The following is a 21,072-nucleotide window of genomic DNA, read 5'->3' on the forward strand; positions in this document are numbered from 1 at the left end:
ATGAAGGTGAAGGTCTTGGAAATGAATGTGTCCTAAATAGAGAAAATGATGTGCTTGGCAACAACGAAGACGAAGGAAACAGATCTACGGAATCGGTGGTATCTCAGGCGCTCACACCTTCAACTACTAAGACCCGCGATATGAAATGGAGAAGGAAATCTAGGACTTTACAGGACCCCTGCAATGATGAAGTATTTTTAACAGACTATGACAATGAAAAGGGAATTTTAGATTCATTCTTGGAATACCTACCTCTTAGTTTCTGGGAACAACACGCAGAACAAACTAACCTCTATTCAGTTCAAAAGCGCGACTTGAAATCCGTAAATACTACTAAGGAAGAAATGATGCATTTGGCTGGTGTGCATGTGATGATGGGTGTGCTGGGTTATCCACAAACCAAAATGTACTGGCAACGTGATACTGAGGTGCCGATAATTTCTAAGTGTATGTCCAGGGATCGTTTTTTCGAACTGAGGAATTTTATGCATTTTGTTGACAATCAAGGGGAACATGAGGGACCACTCTGGAAGGTGAAACCATTTCTTGACTGCGTGAAACAAAAATGCATATCTCTCCCACGGTCAAAGCATGTATCACTTGATGAACAGATGGTGCCCTTCTCAGGCAAGTGTGGCTTTAGGCAGTTTGTCCCTTCAAAACCCAACCCATCAGGATTGAAGAATTTCATTTTGGCAGCACCAGATGGATTAGTTTTAGATTTTATGTTTTACACAGGGGCAGGTACAGTATCGATTGAGGACCAAAAAGAATATGGTCTTGGTGGTGCTATTGTCAAGGTTTTGACAGAAAGTATTCCACAAGATAAAACTCATTGTGTTTACACTGATAGGTTTTTTACCAGTGTAAAATCAGTAGACATGCTACTGCAGAGAAATATATACCAAACAGGGACTGTCATGAAAAACAGGGTGGGATCAGTGTCACAAAAACTGAAAACCGATAAGGAACTGAAAAGGGGAGAATGGGAGGAGTGGGTAAGGGAAGATGAAAAAATGTGTATTGTAAAGTGGAAGGACAACAGAAGTGTTCTTCTTCTGTCTTCATGTGTTGGCAGTGAGCCACCTACAACATGCAAAAGATGGTCGAAGGAGGAAAAGAGAAAGGTTGTTATTCCTCAGCCATTGATTGTTAAATACTACAATGAAAAAATGGGTGGAGTAGACCTTTGTGATAGATTCATGTCATACTATAGGTGTTACATTCGTACCAACAAATGGCCAGTGCGTATGTTCAACCACTTTGTTGATCTTATAATTGTTAATTGTTGGATAATGTATCACAGATGGTGTGCAGGTAGTGGTATTATTAGACAAAAACGACTCTCATTAATGGATTACAAAATGCACGTAGGAAAGGCATTGATAAATTTTAAGGACATTGGTTACATAAACATTAGGAAACGAGGACGGCCTCCCTCAGCATCCACCAACCCTGTTGACGAAGATGATGACTCCGAGGATGACATGGACAAACAAGGTACGGTGAAAGTGCGAAGAGTTCAGAGCCAACCCATTCCAGAGGTTCGTTTTGACAATATAGGCCACTTACCAAAATTTGTTGATGCAAAGAATGCCTCGAAATGCAGAAGGCCTGGATGTCGTTCCAAAACGAGGGTAGTCTGTACAAAATGTGGTATGTACCTTTGCGCTCTAAAAAACAACTGCTTTTGGCATTATCACACCAAGTAATGAGTAGAATGACTTGTGTAGAGAGAAATTGTTCAATTATGTGTATATTTAGTTCCTATATTATAATGAGAGTGTTTTAGAATAGGTTTTGGTTATTTTACGTTAGTAATACACAGTTTCCATGTTATGAGAGTGTTTTAAAATAGGTTTTGGTTTTTTAAAGTAATTAAAGTACATAATTGGAATAAAAACGCATATTGTTTCCAAAAAAACCCATCTGCTAAATCAAGAGAAGTGTAATCCATAATGTGTTAACAAAGACCTGAGGTCCACATATGAGGACCCTCAGTTATGCCCTTTGGGCACGTTACGAAGAAAAATTTTATTGCATGGTTTGCTTACTAGTGACCCATATTCTCAGAAATGGCATGTATAAAAATTCTGTTTCCGGAGTATTCAGTCCGGGATTGAAGAGGTTATAGATAGGTGCAATTACTGCTTTTGTCCAACCTGAAGGTACCTTACCGACACTCCACGTCAATTTTACTACTCTATGAAGCCATTTCATTCCTGCCTTCCCACTATACTTCACCATTTCAGGTCTAATTTCATCTATTCCTGCTGCCTTATGACAATGGAGTTTTTTTTACCATCCTTTCCACTTCCTCAAGCATAATTTCACCAACATCATTTTCCTCCTCCCCATGAGCTTGGCTGTTTGCAACACCACCAGGATGATTTCCTTTTACATTGAGAAGATGTTCAAAATATTCCCTCCACCTCTCCAGTGATTCCCTGGGATCTATTATGAGTTCACCTGAATTACTCAAAACACTGTTCATTTCCTTTTTCCCTCCCTTCCTAAGATTCTTTATTACTGTCCAGAAAGGCTTCCCTGCTGCTTGACCTAGCCTTTCTAGATTATTACCAAAATCTTCCCATGACTTTTTTCTGACAAAAAAGTTAGTAGAAATTTAATTTCATCCGTTTCATCCAAAAATAGATTGTTGCAATGCTATTGTTTTGTGTGAAAGGAGAGAAACCTTTGCCGGTGAGTCATACTAATACTAATGGAGCTCTCTATGATATCACGCCGATTGATCGACAACCTTTGAGAGTACCGAACCATAGCTTTCTGACAGTCAAAACTGATCACTTGGAGTTCATCATTAGCATAGTTGTCCAACTCATTGGCTGAATGGTCAGCGTACTGGCCTTCGGTTCAGAGGGTCCCGGGATCGATTCCCGGCCGGGTCGGGGATTTTAACCTTCATTGGTTAATTCCAGTGGCTCGGGGGCTGGGTTTTTGTGCTGTTCCCAACATCCCTGCAACTCACACACCGCACATAACACTATCCTCCACCACAATAACACGCAGTTACCCTACACATGGCAGATGCCGCCCACCCTCATCGGAGGGTCTGCCTTACAAGGGCTGCTCCCGGCTAGATATAGCCACACGAAATTATTATTATTAGCATAGTTCTCATTCGATGAAAAAGTAATGGTCAAAACCGTATGTTTAAAACACGATAAACATGTTCATTCAGGCTACACCAAAAATGAGTACCAGGTTAATTTCTGGGGGCAAAGGCGGCCGGGCGTAGAGCTAACCACTCTACCCCACCAAGTGCCGATCTTAAGGAGAGTGGTAACCTTTACCTTTCACCCCTCCAAGGGCCTTCATGGTTTGTACGGTGGTGATTCTGCTTTGCTTTTACTTCCTGCATTGAATGTGGATGTGATTTGAGCCAGTGACGCTTGTCTGTAGCCACGGCCGATTCTGGCCAGATGCCGCTTATTGCGATCATTAAGCATCTGTGTTCGGCCACTGCACTGTTCACTGCGGGTGGCAATGCCTTCCATGACGTGTTCCCGAAACACACGAGACACCATCGATAAACGAATGTTGAATGTCCACACAACTTCGACAATGGAATGTTGCCTTCTTTTGGACCCCCTATAATGCCCGGTTCGAAGGACGATAATACAAGTCGCCTTGTCACGACTAGCACAGGCAGTGTTTAAAGTTTGACATGATTTTAATACGTGTCATTATAAGCCTTGGGATCAATGGTTGTGTGGAATTCGAGACTGAGAGACATGACTTTCCAATACACAAACCCACATCCATTGACCAGAATTTAAACCTTCAAGCCTTTAACGTTATATATGTCCAACAATTAAACTATCGAATAAATGAAGTAGTATTAACGCCCGGCTATGCCAAACGTTTCTGCGAAGCGATATTGTATACTACAACCGAATATATAACATCTGGTCAAGTCACCTTATGTCCGGTCTTTTCTGTCAGTGGGAAATGTGCCCCTTACCTCATTTACCATAGAAACGTACCACCACCACCACCATCAGAAACATATTCGAATGGTATGGTGGTTAGTTCTGACTGACCGGGCGAGTTGGCCGTGCGCGTAGAGGCGCGCGGCTGTTAGCTTGCATCCGGGAGATAGTAGGTTCGAATCCCACTATCGGCAGCCCTGAAAATGGTTTTCCGTGGTTTCCCATTTTCACACCAGGCAAATGCTGGGGCTGTACCTTAATTAAGGCCATGGCCGCTTCCTTCCAACTCCTCGGCCTTTCCTATCCCATCGTCGCCATAAGACCTATCTGTGTCGGCGCGACGTAAAGCCCCTAGCAAGAAAAAAGTTCTGACTGAATAGCTATTATGAATGAGAGAATAATTTTGTTTCAGTTGTTATACCTAGTACACATAATAAGAATTTTTGTTAACCCAATGATCATACAAGGAAAATATAAAAAATGCATTATTTAAATTATTTATTTATTTAATTTATTTACTATTTAAATTATTTAAATTATTTACAACGGGAATAGATCCTTCCGCTTATAGCATTAATGTTACACTTACGAGTCACGACACTATATATATATTCGCTTAAAGAACCAGCACCGCGTAAAGACAAAATGAAAAATTCACATCAAGAGGAAACTATATATAGAAGTGTAAATAGGTTCCAAAATGAATTGGTCACTTATAATGAAATAGCTCAACTATTTTGCAAGAGAGAAAAACATCAATTCTGCACATATTTCTTCCTGTTAGTTGCCGATTATTGAATCTCTGCGTTTGTCTATATTTTGTTAGCCAACCCGTTTTTTTTTCTTAAGCGACTGTATGTCCAGGGGTAAGACCAGTCGGCTATGAAATATTTGTCCGAGTACGACCGTTTCGCTGGATGGTCGAATTCGAACTGAGAAAAAGAATAAATACCATTTCCTGCAGGACTCTACAATGTATGACCTTCCTAGGATTCCATGGTACCACTTCCTTGCTATGATATCCCACTAGCAACACTGGATGAAGCAACTGGTTAATCAGTGTTTAGAGAGCCTTTATGAATACTAATTGAAAGGGAAACAGAGTGCATATTATTCATTTCGACCTATCGATGTCAGTAATGCGGATGGTAAACAGTGTGTGAAGTTTTAAACATTTGGGGAGTCAATTGCTGAAAGAGAGGAGGGATTACTTGAAAGTAAACTCGTGGAGATCAAAAAGGCTGTAATCCATTTCACTAGATTGCTGGAGCTACAAACTGTTGAAAGGGAATATATAAGTAACGATACGTACGCCATTTGTGATGTCTCTGAGTTATATTGGGTGCGAGTGGGTCACGTGATCCTCTACCGTAACTGTTATCAAACGGAATACCTACGATCAATCATTTCCTGTTTATGTCAAGTTCAGCGTGAATGCATGTTCCAAATTAAAATTGCGTGTTTCGAGTAATCCATTAACGCCCATGGTATTATATATCATACGCCTCACAGAATACTTACTTCCGTTTTCGCAATTATGAGTCGAGATAATTATTTATTTCAGGTTGGTAGTATATTGTCGTCTGCTGCCTTCTAAGTGGCTGTCATTGTTTGCCGATCCTCAATCTCATAACATAAACTGTTTGAAATCGTTCAACAATTTTTAGGATGTTTTCTCAAAAAGAGGTAAATATTGTGTTCTCGTTTTTAGTACCAATTATATAATTGTTGTTTTGAATGATAGCCAATAATGTACATTCCATCTGTTCTTTTATAATGTACTGGTTTTATAAAATATCTGCAGAGCCATAGTCTGTCATACAATGGTGTATGATCTATCTTACCTCGCGCATTTACTATAGCATAAATTGTTGTTAAAGGATTGTCCAGGAATAGCGTATGCCAAATGAATGAAGACGAGAGTAGTGGACTTCGCGTACATAGTACTGTATATGAAACGTGTAAATATCAGATTCATTTACTCGGTATCAGCCAGAATTATAAAAGAAGTACTAGTAAAGAATGCGTACATTTTCTGTGAGGCTACTTCCTGCTCTGATCAACATTTATTTAACATATCAAAAAGCGAAGAGCTTATAAGTCATAGACACAATCAGGGCAAATCGGATTGGAAAAGCATCGCTACGTGATCTGAAACCGAGCTCGATAGCTGCAGTCGCTTAAGTGCGGCCAGTATTCAGTATTCGGGAGATAGTGGGTTCGAACCCCACTGTCGGCAGCCCCGAAGATGGTTTTCCGTGGTTTCCCAGTTTCACACCAGGCAAATGCTGGGGCTGTACCTTAATTAAGGCCACGGCCACTTCCTTCCCAGTCCTAACCCTTTCCTGTCCCATCGTCGCCATAAGACATATCCGTGTCGGTGCGACGTAAAGCCAATAGCAAAAAAAAAGCATCCTTTCAGGACAAGTAAATGATTGTACTTTATAAGTTGGAGTGCCAGTGCTCACGTTACCGTATCACCTAAAATTTGGACACCTGTGGTAGTTGGTTTGGGAGCCTGCACACGTTGGAGGGCGAAGAAAAGGGGAAACTGAGTACCCAGTATCAATACTTTTGAACATTATGGCTTAGGTATGGGAGTTTTAAGCCTAATTGACAAATAGAGAGGCTTATACGGAATGAGGGTACGCTCCAAGAAGTGATATTCGCCACTCTTCAGGCACTATCTCAATGGTTCTATTTACGAATGCTATATGGACCATTCCATGATGTACTGAACCCTTGGCCCACCAGTCGATCGTCAGTCATCTGCCACAGCTGCTCCGATAGTACATTCCACTCTTGACATCCTAAGGTGTTACGGGTCTTTTCTTGTTACTTCGCCGACCGGTCGTCAGCGTTCAGAGGAAGGCATAACTTCTTCAAACGAAAGGCATAAACATACTTACTGAATTTTAAAAAACTAAAGGCTGAATTAAAAGTCGACTTGAAAAATATATACAACCTGACATTCAAACAAAAGAGAACGGTCACATTTGATGAACAGAAGTTTGAAAATAGCTGTAACAAAGTACAGTACATTAAAGTCTCACAGTCTTCGTTTAAATATAGAAGTGAAATATGAGGACGGCAAAACCATGAAGAAAATACAAACAAAAAAATTGAAAATCGGAAACCCAGATTGCAAATTAAAACTGTTGGTTAATCTACAGGGCCGATGACCTTCGATGTTAGGCCCCTTAAAACAACAAGCAACAAGCAAGGTTAATCTACACGATCCGTGGAAAATCTGGCTTTTAACAGCTGGACTCCAAATTTACATTTAATTAATGTTATCCACTGGTTATAAATACCAACGCAGGGTATCATATAGCCTCCGAATGGACTCCAAATAGAACGAAACTAACTTCCAGTTGATTTGGGTCAGCTATAAAATTATTGATTACAAACATGGTGCTTTTAGAAGTTAAGTTGCAATAACTAAGAAAAATAAAACCAAATCTCACAATCTAATATCACCACACGGAACATTTAAGTTACTGTTAACCCAATGCCCAAATAAGCATTACAACAAAATACAAAATATGTTCGGAATGAACAAACCAATGATCAAGGAAAGATCTTATTTGTATGTTCAGAAGGAACAAAATGAATCTAAATAAAATAATGTTAATTTTAACCTCTCGTTCAGAAGGAACGCCAAAATAATGAAGCTGAATAAAAGGGTCAATCACTTGAAAAGTATCCTTAACAAATCAACTTTCAGATTGAGAAGAATTAAAGTCATTGAAACTTATTTAAACACAAGCATACAGCTTATTGAAACAAAGTAAAAAACCTGAATATCTTTCTTTTAAATTCTACAACTGTAAGTCTAACTACACCTGTCTCATTAACCTAGAGTTAAATATTCTAAATAGACATCCAAATCAATAAATAAACGCACACGTGCTGAGAAAAATAAAAATAATCAATCCCAGCTGATGAATCGAACTCGCATTCACAATGTCCGAGCAATGAAACTCCACACCAAGTGTCAATAACAAAGCAAAACCTACCTTCAATCCTAACATAAAGTCCAAATGCTAAAAGAACTGTAATACAAACATTTACAGCACCCGGGTGCTATCGCCAAGCCTACACTCACTATTAACAACGTATATTAATATAGAACATAAATGGAAATAATCATAATACGGACGCTTCAGTCTGACTATAATTCTATGTCCACCCAGCGAAATATTATGAAGTTAAGTAATAGTTTCCACACACGGTCTAATAAAGTAGATCGTAGTCATGAATACTTTAAGTTCAACCAATGCAAAACCGAATTATTGAGAATCCGGAATACCTCCAATGTTACAACCACAAAGTGGTAACTATACTCGTCAGTAATATTTATCCGCGTTAAAACTGAAACACATCAGCAACCTAACTCAACGAAGCTCGCCATGTGATGTACAGTATTTCCTACAGTGAATTTTATACCAACGTGAAGTTGAAACGAAGGATATATATAATAAAATGCGATCTGCTACATTATTACTCCACCGAAGACACTATTCACTCTTGAGGTCAGTTAATAAGCTACTTCTTGAGCTCCTTAGACTGAAACATTACATGGACATCACACAAAGTGACACTGTCACAAAGTTACACTGGTGACCATTATTATGGGATCGACATCACTTGCATTAAAGTGGCGCCACTGGGAACTCCTTTAATATGGCATTTCTTAAGTTAGCTCTGTATTTCATAAGTATCTTGCATTACAGGGGTGTCGTTTCCACACAGCGTGCCCCAAAAATCTCATTGATCAACCGCTGCTACAGAGGCTTCTTCTAGCACAGCCTGTCTCAAAACTTCGTCATAATAAGAACAAGGGTCCTCCCATAGCACAGCCTACTTTATACATTCTTCTCCTGCTCCTCATTACCAACAACTCAGAGGGTATTCTATCTCCTCCTAGCATCAGAGAGCTCACGTTATTCATACTACAAGTGATTCCGATGACATAAAAAAGACCTCTATCACAAATATTTGAAAAGGTCAAATTATTTTGGAGCTCAGGAAATGACTTCGCCCTAATTCTACGATATACGCTGTTCCATAACAGACGGACTATAATTTTTGTCATCACTTCATCGAAATTCCTATTCCTTAACCTAGTGAAATATAACTCTATATGAATATTAATAACATTATTACACTCACGATTTACATTTCCAGTGTTAATAATTTTAATACACTGGCGGAAAAAATATCAAAACACCACGAAGAAATTGTGATAGATTAAAGAACCATGGTAGGCGTGTTTATAAAACTGAAAAATGACGTTGTTTCAAGTTTCCCGCAAATCACATTAGCGTGGCGCTAGTAGTAGCTCGCCTCGTTCAACCGCAGTGAGCTGTTGATACTGGCCTCTTCGTCGTCGTAAAGGCATCCATAACCAACTCACAGTCTTTCCGTCCATTCTCATAGGTAACTAACGCTCTCGCACAGTTTATCCCGTATTAAAACAAACCTGATGTGCAACGTCATGGGGCTACTACTAGCGCCACGCTAATGTGATATGCGGGAAACTTGAAACAACGTCATTTTTCAGTTCATCGCCTTAAACACATGAAAATTTACATAAGTTTTTCCGCTCCTAGCGATAACCTACGTAGGTTCTACCTCCTTGGCCGTCCCAGATAGAACGACTATGTCCTCAGGTGGTGGGTATTTATAAGCTTTGCCAAAAACGACATAAAGCGTCTATTATTGCACCATAGTAGGTCATCTTTCACGCCATTGGCCCGTTTATGCAGATTTTAACTCTATAGATTCCTAAAATTTTACTCATTGTGATGTGGAGGACAGTGGAAGGCAACGGGAAACCACCAGTGGCATTATCTTCTAAGACGTTCTTGAGATGGACCACTTTGTAAAAGATTCCGGAGGGAAGGATTCTCCTCATTCAGATCTCCAGGCGGGGTATACAACGAGGTTTTAACAGTATGGAAGGGAGGAGAAGAAGAAAGAAGAATTATTGCGGATAGGGACGTGGAATTTTCTAACCCTTTTACAGGAAGGAACATTAGAAAACGCTAAATATGAGATGAAGTGAAATAATTTGGATGTTCTTGGAATGTGTGAAGTGAGATGAGGTGGATATGGAGAACTAGAAAACGGTGACTTTAGAATGTACTATTCGGGTGAAGTAAAAATTGAACTTTATGGAGTTAGAATATTGATTGGAAAGCGGCTGAAGAACAAAGTTATGAAGGTTGAATATATCAATGGAAGGATTATGATGATAAGACTTAAAGGGAAAAGAAAACACTTAGTGATCATACAAGTTTATATGCCGACATGTAATCATTCTGATGAAGAGGATGAAGAGTGTTATGAGGAGATAGATCAACTAATCGAGAAAGAGGAAACGAATGCATGTATTGTTGTAATGGGTGATTGGGATGCGGTTGTTGGTGAAGGATCAGATGGTAAGACCACTGTTAAATTTGGATTGGGAGACAGAAATGAGAGGGGTGAAAGGTTGATAATGAAAAATACATGGTGGTTGGAAACACTTTGCTTGACAACCACAAAAGAAGACGGTTCATGAGATGGACCTCTTTGCAAATATTCCGGAGTGAAGGATTCCCCTCATTCGGATCTCCATGAGGGGTATATTCACATGGAGGCCCACTCTCACGCGCACCAATTACTGAGACTCCCATGACGGTACTTTTGAATGTATAGGATCATGGGTTCAATTCCTTTACTAGAGAGTAAAGTGTATAAGATTTGCAGATGATATGGTTGTGATGGGAGAAGGAAGATGACAAAAAATATCAAAATGAGTATATAATGATAAAAACAACGGTACAGAAACTGCCTAAAGAATGATACATGTTACCCAGGAGCAGATATTTGTTCTGACCGTGTATTAGTTGTAGCAGAGGTACTAATTAAATTGAAAATAACATAGAAAGGACAGAAGAGAAACGATAATATTGAGAAACTGAAAGACAAGGACAAGTGCAGAGTGCTAGAGGATGAGTGTCGTGACAATAACACGCTAGGGAAACAGAAAATGTAGAAAGGAGGTGGGAAACTTTAAAAAATGGGATAAAAGAAGAAGCTAAGAAAACGTTTGGAGTCAAGGAGAGGAAAATGACAAAGAAGGATAGGATAACTTCAGAAATAATAAGCAAAATGGAGGAACGCAGGAAATGGAAAACAGTAAATACAAAAGAATGAAAGCGTAGCTACAGGAAGTTAAATAATGAATTAAGAAGGGAAACAGAAAAGGCAAAGAGGAAATGGTTGTCAGATAAGTGTGATGAGGTTGAGCATCTGGAGAAAGAAGGGTTGTACAAAGAAGCTACACATATAGTATTCAAAGAAAAGAGAAGGAACAACAGCAATAAGGAAAAAGAGGCTAAGGATGGCACAATGATATGTGAACCCCAAGAAATAATGAGAAGATGGGAAGAATACATAAAATGGCTATATGACCGGGACAGCTGACCAAATGAAGAAGAATTTGAATTACAGGAGGAAGATGTGGTTAAAGGGGATGATAAAGGATAAACCATACTGAGAAGAGAGATAAAAGCACCTCTGAACGAGATGAAAAATGGAAAGGCAATGGGAATAGATGAGATTCCTATGTAACTGTTCGAAGCGTTAAATAACGAAGGAAGAAAGGAGTTGATTAGATTATGTAATCAGATATACATGACAGAGAAATGGATAAAAAGGTCTTTAGTGGAATCACCTTAATCCCCATGGAAAATGAAAAGAACAACAAAAAATGTGAATAACATAGGGTATTGAGTCTAATTTCTTATGCAGCCAAAGTCTTACTGTGGACGATCAACAGAATGATATATGGAAAACTGAATAACTTTATAGGTGAAGAACAATTTGGTTTCAGGCGAGCGGTTTGAACAAGATATTTGGGCTACTGAGTGTGATAGGAGAGAGGTACAGAGAGAATAACAGGAAGGTTTATACTGTACTTATTGATCTTGAGAAAGCTTTAGAGTGTGTTAGATTGTACAAATTGATGATAATCCTAAAGAAACATGGAGTTAATTGGAGGGATAGAAGGCTATTGAATAATTTCTATTTAAGCCAGAGAGCAAGAGTGAGAATAGGAGACGAGATGAGTGAAGAAAATGAATTAGGAAGAGGTGTAAGACAGGGCTGCTCTTTATCACCGACACTGTTCAACATCTATCTCGAATAAATAATCAATGAAAGTTTTAATGGAAAAAGTGGAGTTTGTGTTGGAGGTAGAAGAGTAAATTGTATAAGATTTGCAGATGATATGGTTGTGATGGGAGAAATCTAACGTGAAATGATACAAATGAAAGATGAACTTAACATGAAACTATAAGAATATGGGATGATAATTAATAAGAAGAAGACGAAAAGTATGATAACTGGAGGAAGAGCTAGAAGTTGTCGTATTAGTATAGGGGAGGAGGGGGGGGGGGGAAGAAGTAGGACAAGTCAGTAACTTTAAGTATTTGGGAAGTATGATCAGAGATGATATGTGTTGCACGACAGAAATTAAGAAAAGAATTGACATGGCAAAAGAAGGCTTTAAGAGAAAATTGAAATTACTTTGTGTGCCACTGAACAAACATTTGAGGAAAAGACTTGCTGAGTGTTATATTTGGAGCATAGTGATGTATGGCGCAGATAATTGGACAGTGGAAAAGGAAGACGAGAGAAGATTGGAGACACTGGATATGTGGGTATGGAGGAGAATAGAACAAGTGAAATGGGAAAACCGGGTACGTAATGAGGAGATATTACGAAGAGTTGAAGAAGAACGAAGTATGTTGCAAATGTTAGAAGGAGAAACATGAACTGGATCGGACATTGTTTGAGGAGGGACTGTTTACTGAAAGAAGGAATAGAAGGAATGGTTAAATGCAAACGAGGAAGAGGAGAGAAAATATCAAATATTGGACAATATCAAAGGAAAGGAATATTCGGACACGAAACACTTGGTGCAAGACAAGTAAAAGTGGAAGAGGTTCATCCCATGACAAGACCTGCCATAAGGCAGAATGCTTGAATGATGATGTTGGTGATATTCTCAAATTGTTCCCATCCTTCCTGTGACCGTAATTACAAAAGCGTTGTTTGCTAATTTTCCTGCGTCTTGGTGATGCAATCATGACATGTGTGGCTTATCCCTAGCGTTTGACGGATTAACTTCTTTCATGGTAAATGAACATGTCTCCTTCTGAGATGAAATTTTGCAACAATTTTCAATAAATTTCCTCCAATAATTTCTCTTTTAGTGTAAGCCGAAATGTCTCCAGATAATCAATTATTAATTATTTATATTCATGAGACATCTGAACATGTTCCGAAAATCTCCCGCTTTCATCGAGGGCTCGGGTAACGTAACGCGCAGCGAAGAAATTAACAGGCAGGGATCTAAACGATCGATTTCTTGACCACTCTATAATAAGCATGGAGGCTCACTCTCCTGCTCACCAAATACTGAGACTTCCACGGTGGTCCTTTTGAACCTGTAGGATTATGGGTTCAATACCTTTACTAGAATTCTCTTGGGAAATTATCATTGCACTGATTTTGAGGTCCGAAGGAAAGGCTGAATAAACCTCTAACTCCTAACGGAAGAAAGCGTAGTTAGGCAGATAACAGATACGATCGAATGGATCACTCGGCTACTTGGCAGAGCACCAATTGCCACTGTGCATGTTGTAGAAAAAGCCAAATTGCATGTTCAGTGCAATATTGGCCTCCGACCTGAACACTGTTTTGCTGTTTACCGTATCAAACAAATATATCGCACTGTAGGGTTTATTGATATTTTAACTGAAAATAAATGCTCGTGGAGTAATAAATACATAATTTTGAATAATTTACTGGTTAATCATTGTGTTAGACATTTTTGATATTTTTAATGCCCTATTGTTTCGACATTACCAAAATCAAAAATACTTTGCTCCTATTTTTTATATCACAACAGAACTTGTAACAATTTCAAAGAATTTGGGCGAACATGTTTTTCTCTGGGCTTAAAATGTTAATACCTAATGTCTAAAGAGAATTTTCTGAAACATTTGGATTTCATGAAAAAACTCACAAATTGTCATATATAGCTATCGAAATTAACTTCAGCATATGGTAGGTTATGTCGTTATTTTTTGACTTCGGAAGGGTGGAAGAACGTGGTCATAGCATTGTACTTATTACAGAGTGAAGCAATTTGTGACTTGTAGTATTTGGAGAGGGTTTAAATGTGGAACTAGAAGGTTTACGATTGAAGAGGAATTGATTTTCTTTCTTTAGAAAACACAATTTCAGTATCTTCCAAGAAGTGAAATGAGAAACTCTGAAATATCATTACAAGGTTAGGCGATAGAATGTTCCTCGCATGACCGTAAGTATAAACTAATGTAGTGAGTGCATTATCGTGATCGTTAATGACAAATTCTCTCAGTAGCGGTTGAGACGTTGTGAGCCAATAATCGACTAGGTGAATAAACACACAGCTATTTAGTTCATTGCTTTCCAAATCCTGGTTGGTGTGCCTTTTTCGAGAGAATACTGTGGGCAGTTCAATAGAAAATTCCGTAATTGAAACTCTTTGGAATTTTAGCGTGGGGTTGGGATGGGGGGAGTTCAGTACGTGACATAAACCATTTAGCCATAAGCCACCGGACATGTCACGCGTTCTGTGAGACGTCCGGTGATCCGAGGGGATGTAAGTTTGCTAGCATACCCCGATGTTAAATTTAATGTTTGCTTTTTCTTGTTTCTAGACAGAGCCTGAAACTTCTGGGAAAGTGATAGCATGAGAATATGAAAATCACTTGCGTGATACTGAAAATTCTGAAGCAGCGGACAGATCCACGCCTTAGCTTAGAAGGTGTTTCAATGACTGCAATGCAAGTTTCCCTGATAACTATTTATTGCGTCTCGGAAGTGATACGTTAGGTTATCAGTACATTAGAATCTAAAATTACTTCCAGGTTGGGCCTGTAAATATACTGACATGGCATTTCCCTTTACACAAGGAATTAACGGACAGATTCATTTTGATCTCTGTTGCATGAAAATGTTACTGGAGTGGCAACAGAAAGAAACACATTTACTTACTGACTGTTGCTCCTCTTGGAGCATGGAGCTTCCGTGAAACACTTCTATCTGGTCGTACTGTTGGCCAGGCTCTTACCTTCATTCCATGATTTTACACATCCCTAGGCACTCTTACTATCAATCTGTTACTCCCTCTTCAGGTTCTAACACTCCAGAAACCGATTCTCTCTTTCCATTTCATGCCAAATCTTGCGAACTTATTACCCGTCCGGTTGTGTTTCACTTCAGTTTCTTTAGTAGTGCGTATTTTTAAGATTGTGCGAGTTATTAGCCTACAGCAACCCGATTTTGGTGGTGAGGCTCCAACCTAAAGCCTTCAAGCCTGCTCTTCTTGGTTGAGGTTGGCTCCCTTAACCTCTGAAGTTTCCCGTTCAGCACAAAGCAGTGGTTCCCCCCTCCTTATTTAAGCCAAAGGGAGGAGGGTTTCTTCGTCCGCCAGCTTTGCCGTTTCGCAAGTCTCTTCCTCGTTCGCACCTGCCATTGAGGACTTCACCAGAGTCACGTTAGCCATTACTTTTCAGTGTTCCTATAGGACCTTCACAGGTACCGTAGCGGTCATGGAGCCCATAGAATCCCCGTTGTACATCACCGCCAAAGACCCCCTATTTCACAATGTTGCCCATCACCCATGACATGGACGAGGGGTTGAACTTACAGGAGAAAACAGAAAGAAACGTAGAATTACTTGGCCTTATACTCACACTCCTCGTTATTGATGAAAAAGACTTGTCGTCTTTTTAATCTGCCATATCTGAATTTAACATTGACGTGTCAAATGAAATTAAATGGATGTTATCGGTCCTAATGATGGCAGTGTAAATCCAACAACTGCAGCTATAACCTACAGAAATGCGACTGGTACTAACCCCCATGGCACAGCAGCTCTGAAGGACCTTGGTCTACCAAGCGACTGCTGTTCAGCCAGAAGGTCAGCAGATTACGAGGTGTCGTGTGGTCAGCACCACGAATCCTCTCGGCAGTTATTCTTGACTTTCTAGACCGAGACGCTATCTCACCGTCAGATAGCTCCTCAATTATAATCACGTAGGCTGAGTGGACCTCGAACTAGCCCTCATATCAAGGTGAAAATCCCTGACCTGGCCGGGATTCGACCCGGGACCTACGGGTAAGGGGCAGGCACGCTACCCCTACACCACGGGGCCGGCACAACTGGTACTGCTAGAAGTAAATTCTCAGATGTTAAATAATTCCTATCAATAACCATTTCTCATTATACGTTGTGATTCAGCAGCTCCTTCCAATATCGTTTGCTGCAGCCCTACTATCGTGCAGTTGGTTATAGGGGTGCTATTCCCCTGCAGGCGTACTGTGTGGTACTAATGTTCAGTGAGCACATTTTGCACACGATTCTGAACCCTAGCGAAATGTTACATCATCCGTTCCCAAAACATGACGCCTTGAAATCATGTAGCAACGTCCTTTTACCATGTAACTATGTCAGTGTGTCGTGCTCTCGTGAGCGGGTGTAACGAAGAGGGGAATCAATGCATGTAACTAGGTAACAGTGCAGTAATTAATGTCTTAAACACCGAATCGAATGGCGTATGTATTCTTCTCTCGTCGTTCGCCTAGCAATCGAAGGAATGTGCCTGCGGCGGCTCGAATCCTGAATCGTTGAAGTATTTTTGCTTCGGTATGATGTTTGAATACGTAAACACAGGCCCACGTTTGCCACATTCGAACAGTCGAATGCCACTGTTATTCTTCTTGTGCCCTGCGCATACTCCGCTGGTTAGAGCCTGAATGTACTGTAATCTCTGCTGTCATTTGGCATGTTTTCCACAGAGCAATACTTTGACATGCTCCTCATTTATGGGGAAGCAAGACAAAACGCGTGCGAGGCACTACGTCTATACCAGGAACGGTATCCCGACAGGCGACACCCGGCTACTACGACATTCTGTCTTGCTGAAAGTCGCCTAAGAACAACAGGCGTGATTTCCAACCAGCCGCCAGTGCGCGATAGGCCCGTTACATAGGGTGAAACAGAAGAGGCCGTTCTGGAGGCAGCTCGTAATAATCCACACATCAGTAAAAGGACAACTGCACGACAAGCGAACACCAGCTAACCGTCCGTCTGACGAATACTGCATGAACATAAATTTCACCCATACCATATTGAGCTACGCCAAGAGGTCCATGGGAGGGATTTCGAAGCTCGCATAGAGTTCTATCGGTGGCAGTTTAGGAAGGCTAGACAAGGACGCAGCATTCCTATCGCATATCTTGTTCTCGGAAGAATCACGCTTCCACAATAATGGGAACTTCAATCGCCACAACATGCACTATTGGAGTCCGTACAATCCTCATTGGGTGTGACAGGCGGCCCATCAGGTACGATAGGGAGTGAATGTTTGGTGTGGAATCTTAGCGGATCGCCTAATTGGAAGTTATTACTTTGAGGGCCATTGCCCGGGCCCACGCTACCTGCACTTTCTGCGTCAGGAACTCCCACTGCTGCTGGAGGATGTGCCCTTACACGATCGTTTGACGATGTGGATGCTCCAGGATGGAGCTCCACCACATTCGATTTTGCGCGTTCGTAACCATCTGAACGAGGAACAGCCAGGGAAATGGATAGGACGAGGAGGCCCTGTTCATTGGCCCGCCAGATCACCGGATTGAACGCTGTTAGACTTCTTCTTGTGGGGACATTTGAAGAACTTCGTTTGCACTGAAGTGCCGGAAAATCTCGACCATCTCCGGCAACACACCGCGACGCCTGCCGGGCCATTACACCTGGAATGCTTCAGCGCGAAAGACGATCTATTGGACACCGGGCCCGAATGTGCATAAACCAAAACGGTGATCCCATTGAGCATTTGCTGCGATAAAATATTGTCAGGGTAGTTGTGTTCCTATTATTTCCGGTCTGTATGTGGCCGGCCTGCTAACTAGTCGCCCCTTCCTAGGGTCACAAACACATCCATTAAATCACAATTTGCATGAAAGTGGTCACAATATCAATTTAGTGTTTCACCGAGCTCGATAGCTGCAGTCGCTTAAGTGCGGCCAGTATCCAGTAATCGGGAGATAGTGGGTTCGAGCCCCACTGTCGGCAGCCCTGAAGATGGTTTTCCGTGGTTTCCTATTTTCACACCAGGCAAATGCCGGGGTTGTACCTTAATTATGGCCACGGACGCTTCCTTCCAATTCCTGGGCCTTTCCTATCCCATCGTCAACGTAAGACATATCTGTGTCGGTGCGACGTAAAGCAAAAAAAAAAAAAAAAAAAAATTAGTGTTTCGCCGGCGTGTCAGATTCATATGATCAAGAAGGCACATGCATGTCTTCCAGTGTTTAATACGACTAAAACATTACGGCGTCCTATCACGGTGAGGCGGTAAATACCAAGATATCCGGCTGTGTTGTCTGAACATACCGTCAGGGCAGATGTTTTCAGAATGAAATGAGCATTGTAGGTTATATACAAGTTCATTGGAAGGGGCGGCTGAATCACGCTGTGTATAGATCGAGAGTGAAAGAGCAAGCTTAACTTCATTATACTAACCAATGACTGGTAACTTTTTCCCAACACACATTTTTCTCCTTAGGATGATATCAGTTACATCTCCAATAATGATCATCTCTGGGAACGAGATCAAGAAGATACATTTCCTGAACGGCGAGAATTAATTGAATTGGTGCTGCCTGTTACAAATAATTTGAATGTATAATGTTACCGTGTTTCCGTGGCTCACAGAGGAATAGGAAGCGCCTCGGTTGGATGGCTGGACAGGGGATCACTTACAGCAAACTTTTGCTTTAACAAAATGGGAAATTTTATTTCTTCCCTTTCTCAAAATTACGATAGAGTAATTTAATCACATAACAAGGAACAGTTGAAATATTAACAACGAGCTCGTCAGCTCCACCAATGCGTTGGACTTACAAGTCCTTAATCAGGTACAAAATTAATTGAGAGAAACTCCCAGTCGTTAACTTACATCTGAAAGAGCATAATTGTTCCTGACAGGTACAATGTTATGAAGGAGCATAACTGCTCCTCACAGATACACTGTTATGAAAGAGCATAATTGCTCCTGACAGGTACAATGTTATGAAAGAGCATAATTGCTCCTGACAGGTACAATGTTATGAAAGAGCATAATTGCTCCTGACAGGTACAATGTTATGAAAGAGCATAATTGCTCCTGACAGGTACAATGTTACGAAAGAGCATAATTGCTCCTGTCAGGTACAATGTTATGAAAGAGCATAATTGCTCCCCACAGGTCAGTGGCATATGCTGCAATCAAGACATGGGCTATCACTAGACTTATGTTACCCATTTTCGATAGTTGGTTTAGAGGACGTCAAGCCTTAAGGGTTTTGAGCTGCAGGTAATAGCCATCGGAGTAGCCTGCTGTGTTAAGGATGGTTCACAAGCCCTAGCCTCTGCTACTGCCAATACTCAACACCTGATCAATGTAGATGGTAGCCAACGAATCAGCCTCCTCGTACTCTTAATTCCCCTAGCTGGGAGACTGGGTGCTTATTACGTTTTCGTCATTCATTTCATTAGGTCACCATCAAGCCTTTCCAGAGGCTATGAATTATTATTATTATTATTATTATTATTATTATTATTATTATTATTATTATTATTATTATTATTATCCGGTCTAGAAAGCCAAGAATAACGACCGAGAGGAATCGTCGTGCTGACCACACGACAACTCGTAATCTGCAGGCCTTCGGGCTGAGCAGCGGTCGCTTGGTAGGCCAAGGCCCTTCAAGGGCTGTAGTGCCACGGGGTTTGGTTTGGTTTGGTTCGGTTATTATTATTATTTCTTAACCCGTTTGTCCTCCAGGATTGGTTTTTCCCTCGGACTCAGCGAGAGATCCCACCTCTACACTCAAGGCCAGTGTCCCGGAACGTGAGACTTTGGGTCGGGGGATATAACGGGGAAGGAGGACCAGTACCTCGTCTAGGCAGCCTTACCTGCTATGCTGAACAGGGATCTTGTGGGGAATGCTAAGATCGGATGGGATAGACAAGGAAGAGGGAAGGAAGCGGCCGTGGCCTTAAGTTAGTTACCAACCCGGCATTTACCTGGAGGAGAAGTGGGAAACCACGGAAAACCACTTCGAGGATGGCTGAGGTAGGAATCGAACCCTCCTCTACTTAGTTGACCTCCCGAGGCTGAGTGGACCCAGTTACAGCCCTCGTACCACTTTTCAAATTTCGTTGCAGAGTCGGGATTCGAACCCGGCTCTCCGGGGGTGGCAGCTAAACACACTAACCACTACACCACAGAGGCGAACATTATTATTATTATTATTATTATTATTATTATTATTATTATTATTATTATTACTATTATTATTGCTAGGGGCTATACGTCTCACCGACACAGATAGGTCTTATAGCGACGACGGGATAGGCAAGGCCTAGGAGTTGGAAGGAAGCGGCCGTGGCCTTAATTAAGGTACAGCCCCAGCATTTGCCTGGTGTGAAAATGGGAAACCACGGAAAACCATCTTCAGGGCTGCCGATAGTGGGATTCGAACCTACTATCTCCCGGATGCAAGCTCACAGCCGCGTGCCTCTACGCGCACGGCCAACTCGCCCGGTATTATTATTATTATTATTATTATTATTATTATTATTATTATTATTATTATTATTATTATTATTATTATTATTCTCAGTTGCAAACAATAAGCATGGCCAACAATAAAGTTTGTGAAGTTCGCATGAGCCACATAACCACAAATACTTTTTATACTTACTTAAGTAGAAATACCCTTCGTATGGATTCTTGTTTTTCTCCTCATGTTCACACTGTAACTATAAGCAACCCATAAGATGCCCTGCACATGCAAAAACAAACTCGTGATACTGTAGCACGTGGGAGAATCCCATCGATTCGGACCCTTCCGGACAACTTCGAGTCTTTGGGCCTTCTCTTTCCTCCACTCTCTCTCGTTAGCGGCGGCGATTTGACGGACCGAAGCCTAGCCCAGCTCAAGGTTAGGATCCCCTCGTTCCCCG

The 21,072-nt window shown here is 41.0% G+C and overlaps 1 protein-coding gene across 1 annotated transcript in view; it reads left to right on the top strand.

Moving 5' to 3' along the window:
• Positions 1 to 344: 344 nt before the first annotated feature.
• LOC137498455 (piggyBac transposable element-derived protein 3-like) overlaps positions 345 to 21,072 on the top strand; it is a 116,863-nt gene continuing 96,135 nt past the window's right edge. The window contains exon 1 of the mRNA XM_068225973.1: positions 345 to 1,544. Within this exon, the coding sequence (XP_068082074.1) occupies positions 345 to 1,544 (1,200 nt within the window). The remainder of the gene's footprint in view (positions 1,545 to 21,072) is intronic.

Source organism: Anabrus simplex, chromosome 2, assembly GCF_040414725.1.
Source record: "Anabrus simplex isolate iqAnaSimp1 chromosome 2, ASM4041472v1, whole genome shotgun sequence".
In the NCBI taxonomy this organism is placed as follows: domain Eukaryota; kingdom Metazoa; phylum Arthropoda; class Insecta; order Orthoptera; family Tettigoniidae; genus Anabrus; species Anabrus simplex.